At 26.8% G+C, this 16,776-nt stretch overlaps 1 protein-coding gene across 13 annotated transcripts; it reads right to left on the bottom strand.

The window, feature by feature from the left end:
• Positions 1–10,512: 10,512 nt before the first annotated feature.
• On the bottom strand, positions 10,513–15,505 carry LOC112695188 (DNA-directed RNA polymerase I subunit 1). 13 transcript variants are annotated; one of them, XM_072198984.1, is made up of 7 exons: positions 14,808–15,505; positions 13,532–13,610; positions 12,827–12,884; positions 12,262–12,466; positions 11,975–12,145; positions 11,223–11,382; positions 10,513–10,788 (listed from the first exon to the last, which is right to left on the bottom strand). In XM_072198984.1, the coding sequence occupies exons 5-7, from the start codon at positions 12,041–12,043 to the stop codon at positions 10,784–10,786; spliced, it is 234 nt and encodes a 77-aa protein (XP_072055085.1). In that variant the 5' UTR covers positions 12,044–12,145; positions 12,262–12,466; positions 12,827–12,884; positions 13,532–13,610; positions 14,808–15,505; the 3' UTR covers positions 10,513–10,783. The 13 variants fall into 13 exon arrangements, with proteins under 13 accessions (XP_072055085.1, XP_072055097.1, XP_072055093.1 ...); XM_072198996.1 differs by having other exon boundaries at positions 12,799–12,884; positions 14,808–15,448; XM_072198992.1 differs by having other exon boundaries at positions 14,812–15,390.
• Between the last annotated feature and the right edge of the window lie 1,271 nt (positions 15,506–16,776).

The following is a 16,776-nucleotide window of genomic DNA, read 5'->3' as shown; positions in this document are numbered from 1 at the left end:
CTCCCACAATCAATTTCCAACCCACTACCCTATACTTATACTCATACTCACCCGAAATCCCAACTCCCATTCCTTACACTTTCTACCCTGTCGTCATCCTGTTACCGTCAATAACTTGCTGCCATAAGATTTTATTTTGTCCAATTCTTATTTGCTATTTTCATTCTAAACTACCATCAACAAAAAACAATAAATTTAGAAGCCAATAACAAAAGCTTACAACAAAAATAAAAAACAAAAACTTCCGGTCCAAAGTTTTTAAATATTATATATAAAATTTAAACAAAAAAATAAAATAACAAGAACAATAACAAAAATAAAAATAGTGTTAGAATCAACCAAAAGAAATAAAAAAAACTTTTAAGTATACGGATATACTAATATTTCAATAAATTTTAATCGTTAATCTTAATTATATAATATATATATATATATATATTTTTAAAATTAAGATTAACGATTAAAAATACTAATATACTGATATACTTACAAATTTTTCAGAGATAATGAATCTACAGTCAACTTTAAGCAACTCAAAATTCCAAATCTCATCATTGTCCCTCTCACTACCGCATGAACTCCAATGCATCGAACTCATGTTCGTCGTTCTCATTGAATTCACCTTAGGAACCAAATTATTATATACTATAAATGAAGCTCATTAAATGTAGTATCTATTTATCAATATATTTAAAAGATTTAAGATATTCTATAATAATGCTACTTGCTAAATATTCAAGATTCAAGAATAAATTTTGGAAGTTAGAGAAACATGAGTTCAAAATTTTGACCAACTTAAAAAATCTAAAAACCTAAAGAATTAAAAGTAAAATTGACCAGAAATTCAATGGCAAGAAAATAAATTCAAATTTTGTAAGGTCGGTATAATTGTAAACTTTTTTTTTTAATATTGGGTCAAAGGTAGTGTTATCCACCAAAATGGCCTAGCAAATGAGATTAACGGTGCTATAAGAGTCGTCAGTTGCCGTGACGAAAATGTCGACACCATTAAACAGAAAACGGCACTGACGTATTAAAGAAAACGTCATCGACATTTTGTTCTACATGGCCGACACGTGGCAACTCTCTCTCTCTCTTCCCACACGTTAACCGAAAACCCAACCCTCTTTTTCCTTCAATCTTTTGTTTTTGGTCCAGAATCTCCACCCCCAATTGCCCCATTCTGTTGGAGGAACAAAGTTAAAAGTTGGATTTTTCTTACTCCGCAACAAAGAAAACAGCAGCCAATCATATATAGAGAAAGGTTAATATTTTATACGTTTTATTAGTAATTAGTTAGGATTAATTCTATTATTTTAAATTAAAAATTTTAGAAACAAATAGTATATAATTTTTTAAATTAATTTTTTGTTAAGTAGATAAATAAATTAATTGTTAGTTGATTAGGAGTAGTTAAAAAATATATTTTCTTTGTTATAGTTATAATAGTAGTATTAGTTGTTAGTGTTAATAAATTATCGTTAGTGTATAGTATTAATTGGATGTTAATATATATTTTTTAATTTTAGTTTTAGTTTAGTTAATTTTTTTAAAAAAATAGAAATTTTATTAATTTATTTTCATTTTATATAATTTTTTTAAAAGCAGCCTATTTTAGCAATTTTAGTTTTGTTTTAATTTATTTTTGAAAAATAGATGTTTTTAGTAATTGTAGTTATATTTTAAATAATTTATTAAAAAGCATAATTATTTAGTAATTTTAGTTTTATTTAAAGTAATTGATTTCAAAACAGAATTATTTATTTAATTAGGATATAATTTTTTAGTGATTTAGGTTTTTAGATTAAACTAGTGTATGTTCCCGTACCTTGTACGAAATAATACATAAAATTATATTAAAAAATTTATTAAAAAATTAAATAATATATAGTAATTATTATTATAAATATTTTATAAAGTTATAATTAAAATCAAACTCTCAAAATTTTTAATATTAAAATATTAAAAATAATTAGTATTTATCTTAATTAATTTGAGTTTGTTAAGTGATTATCTCACTCGTCCGCTTAAACAACTATTAGGAGTTAGAATCTCGCCTTGTGTATATAGCAATTCATTGGCTAGCGATAAACCCTTAATAAAAGGAGTATCAATACGTGGTTAGACTTGGCAGGAGTTTTCGAATACGCAGGTACCCGACCTGTCCATACCCGGATGAAAGGGTAATAACTTGACCCGAGTCGGGGCAGATTTTGCTCAAGATAGGTATCGTCGGGTTTAGGTGTACCCGCCCCGAATATATACATATAAACACTTTTTAGGAATTAGGATTTGCCTCACATCACATAGGTATCGTCGGGTTTAGGTGTACCCGCCCCGAATATATACATATAAACACTTTTTAGGAATTAGGATTTGCCTCACATTACACATGATTCATAGCTTCAGTCTATACTCTATAGCCATGCAAGATAAACTCAATCATCCTCACCTAAAATCTTCTTCTTCTCGACTTTTTCAAAAAAAAACCGCATAGCTCCTGTTATGTTGTTGCTGAGTCCATCACCGCTTACCTATTCACAACTCCCATCTTCCTTCACAGCCAGAGACGGATCCACGTTTAATATAAAGAGGCATTTGCTCCCACAAATTTTTTAAAAAAAATTAATACTTATATACATATATACCACTTATTATATTATATTTGTCTCAAAATAAAATATAAATAGTTCTTTTGTATTTTATGTTAAAAAATATTTTGTTAAACTTAACACATAATAATAATTATATTGTTAAATTTGATTTAGTATGAAAAATAAATAAATACACTCAAAAATTAGTGATAATTAATTATATTATATTAGTTAATTAATTAATAATTAAATTAAAAGTTAGTTTTCTAATTAAATACAACTTAAATTATTAGTAATTTTTTAAAAAAAATTTAAGATATAAAAATATATTATTGATGTATTAATATACTGTAATTATTTTGGTTAAAAAATTTATTTATACTATAAAAATTATAATAAGTAAATTTGACAATTAAGTAAAATAATTGTTTAAAAATATATATAAAAAATAATATTTAATCATGTTAAAAATAAAAAAATCCTTATAAATATTTTTTTGTTATTTTAACTATTATATTATGCGTATGAAATTATATTTTTATTATTTTAAATATTATAATAATGATTATGTGTATATTTCTAGTTCTTATCAATATGTATTAGATAGTTCTAATTTTAAATTTTGAATATATCTAAACCAATTTAGATTGATCAAGTGATCGACTTAGTCGTCAGCTTAAATAAGTATTGAGGGTTCAAAATCTGTTTCGTATGTATAGCAACTCATTATCGGCCAATTGTAGATTCTTAAATGGAATTCAAATTCATGACGGATTAGTCCTTAACTTTTGAATATCGTGGGAAGCAAAAAAAATATTTAGACCTAAATTTTATTATATTTTTGTCCCCATTACTAAATTTTTCTGGGTCCGTCACTGTTCATAGCTTATGTCATCATCGCTGCTCATCCCGTTACCGTTGTTGTTGAGTCCGTCGCCACCATTCTCATGCGAGTTTTTTTTCTCTAGGTAAATTTCTCCCCCCCCTCTCTCTCGTTTGTTAAGTTCTTCTATTCAAACATTGATATTTAAATTATAAAAAAAATTGATTTTCATATTTATTAAAATATCATACTGACAGTAATTGTAAATATGACGCTACTTAAAATTAAATAAAGTAACATAGATAAAACAAATAAAAAAATAACTTAATCTTGTATAAAATTTACTTATAAAATTTGGTACCAAAAAATAAATTTAATTTTAGTATATTAATAATATAAAATATTTTATATAATCATTCAATTCAATTAGATTTATCTATTTAGGTCATTATTGAAAATAAATTTAAGATACCAACATACAATTACTTTAAATTAAGCAACAATTATCAATACTATATAAGAGATACACTATTCCACTAAGTGCATGTTTGGGTGTCATTATTTTATTAAAAAAAGATCTTTTTTCAATGAAAAAAGATCTTTTTTATTTTTTAACATGTTTGGCAAATTTCCAGTAGTAAAAGTAAAAGCACTAGTAAAATCAAAATAAGATCTTTTTTGTGAAGCTGTAATTTACATCTTTTTTTAAAAGATCTTTTTTTCTTAAAAAAAGATGTTTTTCATGTAATAAATAAACAAAAAAGTACTTTTATATTATTATACCCAAACATTATTGATAGATAAAAAGACCTTTTTACATGAGATATCCAAACATAAAATTACTTTTACTTCTCTATAAGATCTTTTAAAAAAAGATAACTCGAAAAAAGATATTTTCTTAAAAGCTCACCCAAACAAGCCCTAAGAATGATTGCCATAAGGAATAATTTTTCAATTTTCTATACTAATATTAGAAAGTTTATATAATACTATATAATAATATTATCATGATCAATACTATATGATATCAAAACAAAAAAAACACCGTGCTAATATAATAATATTAATATTATATAAATCATCTTTGTATTTATTTTTCTGTGCATATATAATATTTAATTAACACATTAAGACGTATATAATATTTTGTTAATACATATATAATATAAAGTGATTTACAAATTATTATTAGTTCATATATAATGTATAATTAAATTTAATGAATTCAATTAGAATAAACAATAAATTATTTATTTTATTTAAGACTTTATAAATGAATAAATTAATTAACTAATATAACAAATTACAATTAATGTAATAAATTTAATTAAGTAATATATATTATAATAAATTATATTAATATTTAAATATCTAATCAAATCAATTAGCTGATATAATTAAGTCATGGTAATAAATTGTATTGAATGAGTTAAAATAATTAAATCGGGAAACACTCTCCAGAGCATGCCACGTCAACTCCATCATCAAGTGCAGACATCCGATTTTTATATAATAGAATAGAAGTTGATTAAAATATATTAGCCTTGATTATTATTTAATGAGTATGGGTTATTTTTAGAATTTTTTTATATAAAATGTTAGATGTTTCCGTTTTTATTAGTTTAAATTTTTAGTTAATTTATATGTGTAGTGCGTTTAGTTTTTAATAATAGAACTGAATTATTATTAAATATTAATATAGATATCGTTAGGTTTTTTATTTTAATTATTTATTGAAAAATAGAATTATTGTTGTTAAATTTTAGCTATGTTTACTAATTTTAGGCTTTTTTGCAATATATATTAGAAAATAAGTATAATCACCCGTGCCATGCATGTGAGAAGATTGAAATTATAATTTTAAATTATTTTTTTGAAATTAATTTAAATTATAATAATTTGATTAATAAAAAAGTAACATATTATGCATTGTTTTTTTTAATTCGGTGTTAATTGGATTAATTCTAAAATAGTTATTAATCGGTTTTAATAATGTATTTTTTTCAATAAATCACACATGTATACTGAATGTGATCATAAATAATATAGTAATAATAGTTAAATCCACCAACAAATATATTAGCTATATTATCACACTATTAAACAAATTAAATATAAAGACTATTAACACTTATAAATTTATAAAATCGTACTTTCTTTGATTCGTGCGAGGGTTTACTTGTCAAATAAATTTAAAATATAAACAAAAAATATTTATAAGATGGACCTAGCATCACTTGAAAGAATCATGGAAAATAATCAACTTATCTTATCATCCATGAGAACCATTTCTACATAAGTCGTCTTGTTCTTGTCAAATTTGTATGGGACTTTCCATAACCTTATAATTCTTGCTTTTATTTTTCAAACTTTTTCATTACATAATCTACCGTACCATAGGTAACACTGTTGATAGAATCGTAATTAGTAACCCTTAGGTATGAAAAATAATAAACAGAAGAAAATTTATGTCCGAGGTACGAATTTTTTAAATGATAAATTAAATAATTGTAACAATTCACTATTACTCCTTCTCTCTATATATATATACACTAATTATACACGATAATAATTAGCAAATATCTTCAATGGAGATACTTACTACAGTTAGGTAAAATTTATTTCATTATATTTTATTAACCTTTATAATTAATTCAATGGAAATACTTACTCAATATATATGTTATCTACATTAATTATATGCCAATATTTTTAGAAAAGAGCTAAAAGAGGAGATATATAAATATATATAATATCATTGCTATATAGGAAGTAGGGCTGTCAAACGGGCTAGTCCGGTCCATTTAGGCCCAACCCATTAAGCCAGTGGATTAAATGGGCTGGCCCGTTTAAGCCCACTTTATTCGCAGGCTAGAATTTTAATTTCTAGCCCGGACCGTTTATGGTCAGTCCAATGGGTTAAACGGGCCAGCCCGTTTATCATTTAATTTTATTTTTTGAAAAATATTTTGACAAAAAATACCACTTTTAGGTCAAAAATCTTTAAAAATAATATTTTTTAGCTGATAGGTCTGATTTTCAAGTCGAATCGAGAGAAATATCAACTAAAAGTACTGATTTTTTTGAAAAAAATGTAAAAAAAAAATAAACGGGCCACCCATTTAGCACACAGGCTAGCCCGAAATTTAAACGGGTTTAATTTTAGAGGTAAAGTCCATCCATTTAAATGGGTAAACGGATTGGTCCGATGAGTTTAGCCAATTTTGACGGTTCTAATAGGAGGCATACATAAATTGATACATTTTTTTATTATATTATACAACTTAAAATTGTAGTATCATGTTATTATTAATTATAGATACTTGCTATAATTATATCAAATTTAATTATGACTCTAAATAAATAAAATATATAACATTCAATATTATTTTTTTCTTTTTACATTCAATATTTACTGTAAATATAAAAAGTAAGATAATTAATGAAAAATATGAACAGAAAATAAAATATATTAATTAAAATTCAATTTGTTATCTAATTAATCTTGTGTCCATACGATAAAACTTTATGAAAATGTTATGAATCACAAACTTTTTTTATTCTACATAAAAAAAACACTATACGAAACTTTTAGTCGTACAAAAATAATTATAAGAATTAATTATTGATGTTGATATTAATCACAATTAATTATTGATATCCTATTTTTTTAAATATATTTTACCTTTTTTAAAATATAATGCATGTACCATGTAGACCTTTTATTATTATTATTATTATTATTATTATTATTATTGTTATTATTATTATTATTATTATTATTATTATTATTATTATTATTATTATTATCCACTAATTGATATCAAATTAAATAGGTCACTATTAATATGTGCATCAACTATCTTCTAATAAAATTATTATACTTAAATGCATATTAGAACTATATCAATTGATATAATTAGAATGATTAAAAATATCGATAATTGATACGTAGTTTAATAACGCATTGAATATTGATTATAATTAATTAATTTATATAAATTATAATAAATTGTGAGATTTGAATGGCTAATCAAATTAATTAATTGATATAATTAATTAATTAATTATAATTGATTTGCTTTGACGAATTAAATAAAATAGATTTGGAAACACCTCAAGAGCATGCCACATCAGTTCTATTATTAAATACAAAAAGTTATATTTTTATATAATAGAATAGAATAGAATAGAATAGAATAGATAATAAAGATATTTTCTTAAATTAGTGTAATTATACATTATTCATTAAATATTTATTATAATATTGTAATATAATTATAATAAAAATATTTTTATAAAATAAATTTATTTAGAGAAATATAAATTGGTTATTAATGGCCGGTGCCATTATCATATAATTATCATATTATATTATTATTATCATTATTATTATCAATATAATTAAAATGATCAAAAATATTTTCGATTGATAATTAATAAGTAGTTTAATAATGTATTAAATATTGATTTCATATAACTATAATAAAGATATTTTCTTAAATTAGTATAATTATGTATTATTGCTTAAATGCTAATTATAGTATAATTATAATAAAGATATTTTTATAAAATAAACTTAGAAGAGAAAATAGTGTATTAATTTTGGCGGGAAAATAGATTCACGAAGAATCGACACCTCACTTTCATTAGTTGGAAGAAAACCCAATTTTAGTATATATATATATATATATATATATATATATATATATATATATATATATATATATATATATATATATATATATATATATATATATATATATATATATAATTACAAACGGTATGAATTTTTAATGCAGATACTAATTGCTACTAATAGAAAAAAATTATATAAATAGAAATTATTCAATCAATTTCGTATGACAAAACAATGGTTAACAAAAAGTGTGGAATCTTTTTTGACATACGTATTATGCCATACATATAAATTATACGGGTTATTTTATAACTTCATATATATATATATATATATATATATATATATATATATATGTATAACAAAGCAGTTTAATATTATATTTTATCTATATTAATTATATGTCAAAATTCTGAAAAAAGAGATAAAAGTGGAGATATATAAATATGTATAATATTATTGTTATATATGAAGCAGTTTTATATTACTATAATTATAGAGACTTATTATAATTATATCAAATTTAATTATGACTGTAAATAAATAAAATAGGAAACAATCAATACTAATTTTTTTCTTTTTATAGTCAAAATTTACTGTAAATATTAAAAATAAAATCACTAATGATTAAAAATTTGAGTAGAAAATAAAACTCCATAAGTTAAATTCAATTTGTTAACTAATTAATTTGATGTCCATATAATATTATTATTATTATTATTATTATTATTATTATTATTATTATTATATATTGACTAAAACTGTGAATACATACTAATAAAATTATTACATACGAATGAGAATTAGAATTTTACCAATTATATAAATTCAAAATTATTATTATTATTATTGAATAATAATGATAATTCATGTGATAATGAATATTGCCTATAAAATATCTAAAATTAAATAATATTCAACAGTAATTATGTAACAATTATACTTCAAAAATTACTGTATATGAAATCACGTGAATGATTATTATAATTGATATAATAATTGCTATAATTGCTACATATTCTCAATCTTATAGGTTGTATCAATTTAACTATATCAATTATATTCAATTATTTTTATGAAAATTCTTGCTATAATCAGGCTTGCTATTTAAATTTTAGCTATGTTTACTAATTTTAGGCTTTTTTGCAATATATATTAGAAAATAATGAAAACAGATTTAGATCGGATAATTTTTAATACTTAGGAATTAGGATATGTGTTTAGTAAATAGATTAAGAGTTATTATTATTAATGTTTCCAATAAAAAAAATATAAATAACGGTTTGTATATTTTTTTATTGTAGAATTAAAGACAAAAATAGAAAAACATGACATTACATATATTTACAAACATATATCAGAATATCTTTAACATTTTGTATATGTAAGTAATTTTTATGTTTATTATTGTGCTTAATAATTAATAATTTAATTAGTAATTATAAATTATTTAGAATTTTATTAATTATTAATTATATTTGTTACTAAACCGAATATTAATTTAGTAATAGTAATTATTAACTAGTTCTGGTTATTGACTGTTAGTTATTACTTTTATTTTTAGAGTTCAAGAAATTTGCACACGAGACACTTACACCAAATAGACTCATACGATGTTAGGGCGGAAGAACAACTAAGAGAGAGTGGGTTATATCATATATCTCATATTGGAAGAATCATGTCTCACGATTCAACTATGGAGGCACTGGTTAAAAGGTGGCGACCTGAAACGCACACGTTTCATATTCCACATGGAGAGTGCACAATTACCTTGGAGGACGTAGCCATGATTTTTGGACTCTGAACTCACGGCTTGCCAGTTACTGGATCAACTGACACTACAAGAAAAATACTCAATCAGGTACACTTGAAAAATGTAGCCAAAAGTGAAAAAAAATAATGCCTTAGACTACGGCTACGCTTTTTAGGTTACGGCTATGCTTTTTGGTGTGATTCCTATTCGACCGTTGCCTATTCTCAAAGGCTACACTTTTCTGTACCAAGGACTACGTTTTTGACATTTAAGAATATGGTGCACTTTTCAAGTCATGCTGTCCAGGACCAAAGGCTACGCTTTTCAGCTTCTATTTTTACCAGAATAGACTACGCTTTTCAGCACTACTGCATCACCTGTAAAGCGTAGCCACAATGTATACCATGGCTACCGTTTATAAGGGTAGCCTTAAGTCCCTCTTTTTTTTTTTGTATACCATAACTAATGTATATAAGTGTAACCTTAGGTCTCTTATTTTTTTTTGTATATATATATATATATTCTACTAATTATTAACACAACATAATATTTAATAATATAATTACATATATGATAATTCTACATTTTTAATTAAATGAGTTAAATATTATAAAAAAATAAATACATAATTATACTAAATAATTTTTTTAAATAATAAAAATTATCTATAACCAAAATATATTTATAATTAATGATCCAAAAATATTGGAATGAAATTAATTTTATATATTCATATATTTCACACTAAATTAAGCATAACCATATCAAAATAAACATGAGACCACTTAGAATTTATTACTATACTCTACGAAAAACTAAAATATTATATCCTACATAAGTATCTTCTAATAAAAGTCATTATCTTCTAATAAAAGTCATTAGTCAACCATACATGTATCCATTCCCAATACTACTCTATCTTAGCCAATAAGCTACAATGATAAATAGCTTAATCTTCATGATCATCCTCAATATTATCCTGCATAATTATATAGAATAGTAATTAGAAAAATATTTATAATGGCATTCGTAATTATAAAAATTAAAAAATTAAACTCAAAACTATCAATGATTAATATCATTAATTCTTTTCGTACCGTATACAAGTTTCACAAATGCATAATAGTGTTTCACATATCCAAATTTAGGATTCAAAGATAAAGCATAAGCTATAAACCTTTAAGATAAAAACATAGTTGAAACAGTCACATAATGTAGTCATGATGGGTATTACCATATATTGTGCACATATTGTTCTTTGTCCTCTCTTAAATATTCACGAGAAAAAGAAGAGAGTGCTCAACAGACATTTTATCACATAAAGACATTTATAAAATATATTACCCAACTACACCCAGGTCTGCATGTTACAACTAAAAAAAGAAAACAAAACAAAATAGCATAAATTCTCACCAGAAGTGTTACTGTTAAAGAGCACATTTACAGATTGCTGAAGTTCCATCCACCTGGCTAAAACCATCGAGGGATCCTTCTTGTTTAGATGGGCATGCCCTAATCTTATGTTAGACTGCAGAATCTTACTCAACAAAACAGTATGAGCACGCTCCAATACCTACAAACACAATTCCCCAAGTCAATAGGGTGAATGTAGAATAAAAAAGATAGTCAAGTATTCACAAAACAATGAAAGGACTAAAAAGGAGTAGTTATACTTTGAATGCCAGCAATTTACAAGCCTCATCCCACTAAATGAGATTAGCTAAATTGAAAGGGTTAGTTTGTTCTTGTGATAAACCAAGAAAGAAACTGGATTTGCATTTCATCCTTATATCCTCCCTTCACATGACCTTTACATCCTGCTGGCTTCCTTTCCTAAGAATGGCCCGCATGAGTCATGATAGAATTTTCTAACAAAAATCCTTCTTTTTCAAATATATATATATATATATATATATATATATATATATATATATATATATATATATATATATATATCTGCTAACAATTTCATAAGTACATTTTTCCTACATTTATATCCCACAACAATTTCAAATTCAAAGTACTTCCCTAAACCTATGTCTTGCATGGACAAACTTTGGAAATATTCCACACTCCACAGTAGAAGTAAGAACATGGAGTACAAACAAAGAAGATAGAGAAATAGCACAACTCGTTAACAGTCTTTATTTATTATTCACACTTACCATATCACCTCCTTTAGTGGGAGGGCGGAATTTGATTGGTGGAACAAAAATATTCTCAAGAAAGAACATTGAGTGGCCTGCTTTCTTTCCATATCCCTGACCTTGAATATCATTAATATAGGAACAGAGTCGAACCTCATTTTTTCACAAAAGTTCTAATGTCATTTTAACCTGTAATTTGAATACAATTAATATATGATTCTAAATTTTCCAACAGCATGTGAAACTTTTCAGTGTCCGGCTGACACTTTACATTGAGGTTAATTCAATATTTAGAAGAAACTAACTTGATATACAAAGGACCAGAAAATCGATTTTGCTCAGCAAGCTTGTAAGACAACTTGTGCCTTTTTGAATCACTTTTCTTGGTCCCAGCAGAGTTGCATCCTCTTCATATGTTGTATCCCTGTCATCGGTTATAGTCTCACTTGCCAAGATTGCATCATCAGAATTTATGACATTTGCTCTAGCATCAGCAGCTGACAGACCATCCTAGATACATTATCCAAAAACCCAAAAATGGTGAAGGGTTTTGCAAGCATTAGTAAAGCATGCGGATTGTTGAAACACCCACAAGAATGAACCAATGGAAATAACATACTGTCCTCCGGAAAGAAGAAAAAATAATAAAAAGTTGAAAATTCACCATCAAATTCTATGATTTTCTACTTCTCATATTTAAAACTGCCAGCAACAAAAAACCATAGTACAATTCTGTATAGTAATAATTTCTTCAGAACACCTACTATAACATAGTATAATTTCTCATGTGATAAAATATTCTAAAGAGTTGAAATCACAATTCAGAAACAGAATATGATTACCTTAAAAATCTTAAAATATCAAACCAACCTGAATTAATAGGTCCAGCAAAATCTAGATGATTAGTATTCAATCCACCACCTATGAACTGATCGGCATAGAAATTCAGTCAGTTTACATTTCCCTATTTGAGTTCATTACGTTAAAAAAATCAAATCTATGAATTTGTGAACTAAAGCTATAAAACATGTATAACCCAAAGAAAGAAAGAATGAAAGAGGAATTTGATTTTATTGGTACGTAGCTAGATTTCAGAACTTGAAATAAAGTCCAAAGAAAGAAAAGAGGAATGGCACGAAGGGGAGAAAGGGGAAAGGGGAAAAGGGGGAAAAGGCTAGGTCTCTAGTGAAAAGGGGGAAGCACAATGAGTCACTTACTTTAACTAAAATAAAAGATGAATCTGAAATATATATCAGCAGAAAAACCACAAGAGAAGGACAGGTCAGAAAAGTCTATACTTATTAACAATAATTTAGAAACAAGTTAATCAGATTTATATTTTGTAACTCATAAACATAGATATATCTAACTGATTTGGATATCTATGTGCATGTGTAGTGTCTTTGTCAGTGCAAATATTCCCTTTACTTAGTAGCAAAATACTAGTTAGTTTAGAACTGACATATTGCAAAAACAGCAGCTATTGCATAAACAAGTGCCCCAATGAATGAGGCTGCTACCATGACCTGTAGGTCACAGGATAAGTTAGCTTCTTTTGATCTCTATTAATCTTACCAAGTCCTTGATAATACTGTTTAGAATTTGATGCTTAGTCTCTCCCTTTAACAAAAGAGGAACATTAATCTTAAAAACCCTGCAAAAGAAATGAAACAATCACATCCTACAATAAGTGAGGAGGGAAAAAAAGTGGGAAGGAGGATTAGAAAAAATTAAGTTAAATGCCAAAATTGTTTAAGTGAAATATTTAAATAGCACATTTTGATATAAGCATGTAGTTATCCTACTCTTTAGTCCAACCAATAATTATCAGACATATCATAACCAAGAGTAACTTAAATTTGAGCAGGTGGTCTCAGATAGCACAAAATTTGAATACTTTTAGTATTGGCTTAAAAACAAAACCTGAGATCACAAGTATTTAGCAAATATAATGAATAAGAAAGTTCAAGCTCCTTGCCCTTGTGGGAACTAGAAAATCTACCCACAATAGTAACAATGGACGACAGGCCTTAGCCCAAATTGCATTAAGCTGGTCTTTTATAGAGATTTTTCAAATTCCAAAAGAAGAATCAAATATAAACAGCTCTTAATTTTTTGATTGCATTGCAAGTTTGAAACCTTTTTACCACAAAGGCTAATAGCCTATATGGGATTGCATTGCAAACTCAACTTTGTTATCACTCCTTTTTCTTAGTTAATTTTCATGAACTTGTTTCATTATTTTGTATCTCATCGATAACCCAGAAACCAAACAAATTGATTTCACAATTTATATATTACATGCAAAATTTTTATTTTACTTATTTATTTATTGTTAACTTTTTATTTCTTTTTTTGCAATTTGCATAATTCTATTCTCTATTATCATGAAGTCAAATTTAAAAACTATATTTGGATCTACTAAGAGTAAGAAATCAAATTAGAAACAAAAAAATGATTCAAGGAAAATCTGATAATGCAGAAAACAAGTGCTGCTAAATTGTCAAAAAGCAAGCTGCGTGAGAACTTGAACAAACTACAAGTAAAATATTTTGGTTTAACACAAAAAAATGCAGAACACAAAAAGAGAAGCATGTTCTTTATTTTCACATTTCATTGTAAGGATACTATTCTATTCTTTATCAGCAAGTAGGATAAACATAAAAAATCACTAATCTAATAATACTCACTAATCTGTTAAACTGCGCATCTTCATCAGCAACAACATGCATGTTATCAAATCACAATTCACAAACCCATATTTCATAGATTAAAACCCCCAAATTAAAACCCCTAAAATCGGAACCCTAAACCTCTGAAATTGCAGAACCAAATAGAAATCAATACATACATACTCAACGATTTGAGCACAGAGAAGACGATGATGAGAAGAATGGCGAAGAAGAGCGATGGTCAGTGCAGCAACAGCGACGATCAACAGCGACGGTGACTGGCGGTGAGTGGTTACTGGGTGGCGACGGTCACCAGCGATGGTGAGAAACCAAGAATGGCAAAGGTGAGGGTTACAACGAAAACAATCGAACTGAAAGGGGAAGGACGATGAAAAGCGCAGAGATAACGATGCTGAGAGCGGCGCAGCTCAGTGAAGGAGGACGAAGAGGAGCGACGGTCAGTGGCGATAGTGAGCGGTGAGTGGTGAGTGTGCGGCGATGTGGCGATGTGGCGATAATGAGTGCTGCGTGTGGTTCTTCGCGATGGTGAGAGGGTTTCAGAAAGGGGATAAAGGCATTTGATAACAAAAATTTCAGAGAGGGTTCTTCACAATGATGAGTGATGAGCTTTGGAGGAACAAAGGCGCTGTGATTCGTGTGGTTCCAAAAAGGGGATAAAGGCGATGTGATTCACTAAGTGTTGTGAGTTTCAGAAAAGGGATAATGAGCTTTGGAGGGAACAGAAATTTCACCAAGTGTTGTGAGTTTGATCGGGAAAAATTGAAAAGAACTTATTAGACATCATTTTTGAAACGCACCCAAAACTTAACAAATAGGCTATGCTTAAAAAGCGCTTTCTTTGATACAAAAAATGAATTCATAGATATTAACATACAGTTACGTTTTATAAGTGATTTCTATAATACTTAAGGCTACGTTTTTTAAATGATGCCAGAATTGTGTTTTCTTTTCTCTAAAAAAAAGGTAACATTGAAAAAAGCGTAGTTTATTCTATTACTTTTCAAATGTAGTTTAAAAAAAGTGTGGCTGAATGGATATTTTTCTTGTAGTGTGACCACAGCACAAGTGGGTTAGAGAACGAGTACATGATCCAATTTGTTAGTGCTCCAGACCCAAACGACCATAGAGAAAGCGGAATCAAGTTAGTATGGTTCTGCACCCTAAAGCAGCACCAACATTTGACTGACCCAATAAGTAGGAAAACTTATGTAAAATGTCACATAATGTGTCTATTTGGAACGATGTTATTTAGTGACAAATCTGGAATCACTGTGCAGTGGAAGTATTTGCCGTTGCTTTGTGAGTTTTCTCAAATTCATAAGTTTAGTTGGGGTTCAGCTTGCCTTGCACACATGTATCAATCCTTATGTCGGGCATCTATATATGATTGTAAGGACATGGATGGTCTTCTACCGTTGCTCCATGTTGGGCATGGATACGAATGTCGTCAATAAGATCGTTGTCGATGGATACTAACTTCCCACTTGCTCGCTTGCAGTCTATATTGGGTTCTGAAAAATCAATATCTTCAATTTCTTCAAACTCAACGTATAACTTGATTATAATTCGATAAGTGAGGCTCGTACTCTAGTTTGATGGTAGGTCGAAAATATTTCTTGTATACCAACTTCATCAGCTACATGCATTATTTGAAATTGAACGAAACCACCAAATACTAACACAAGCTACATATACAAAATATTTGTCACTTTTTTCTGGCATTGATGATCTACATTCTGACAAAGTACACCCTTAAGTCCTTCATATGTTATTGAAAGAGGAACAACAATAACACATGGATTCTCACACAAAAAACTCACACCCTTATGTGTATCATGCAAAATCTGACCATTGAAATATATTCTTAAACTAACATAACTCTCCATTTTATACACTTACTACATTTACCTACAATTTATTTCACTCAACAAATGCAAAACAGCTTTAACTGTTAAAGAACTAAGAGCTCTGAAGTCTCTCAAAATCTAAAGACGAAAAACTTTGTGTTACTCACTATTTACTCTACTCAAAGTGTTTCCAGCAGATCACCAACGTACCTTTTATAGTTAATTTTATATTTTTTTATTTACATTAGTACTAAAGGTCAACGACGTTTTCATTTTTCTG

The sequence above is a fragment of the Arachis hypogaea genome, chromosome 1, assembly GCF_003086295.3.
Source record: "Arachis hypogaea cultivar Tifrunner chromosome 1, arahy.Tifrunner.gnm2.J5K5, whole genome shotgun sequence".
Lineage (NCBI taxonomy): Eukaryota > Viridiplantae > Streptophyta > Magnoliopsida > Fabales > Fabaceae > Arachis > Arachis hypogaea.
This window is presented reverse-complemented; position numbering and strand designations above follow the sequence as displayed.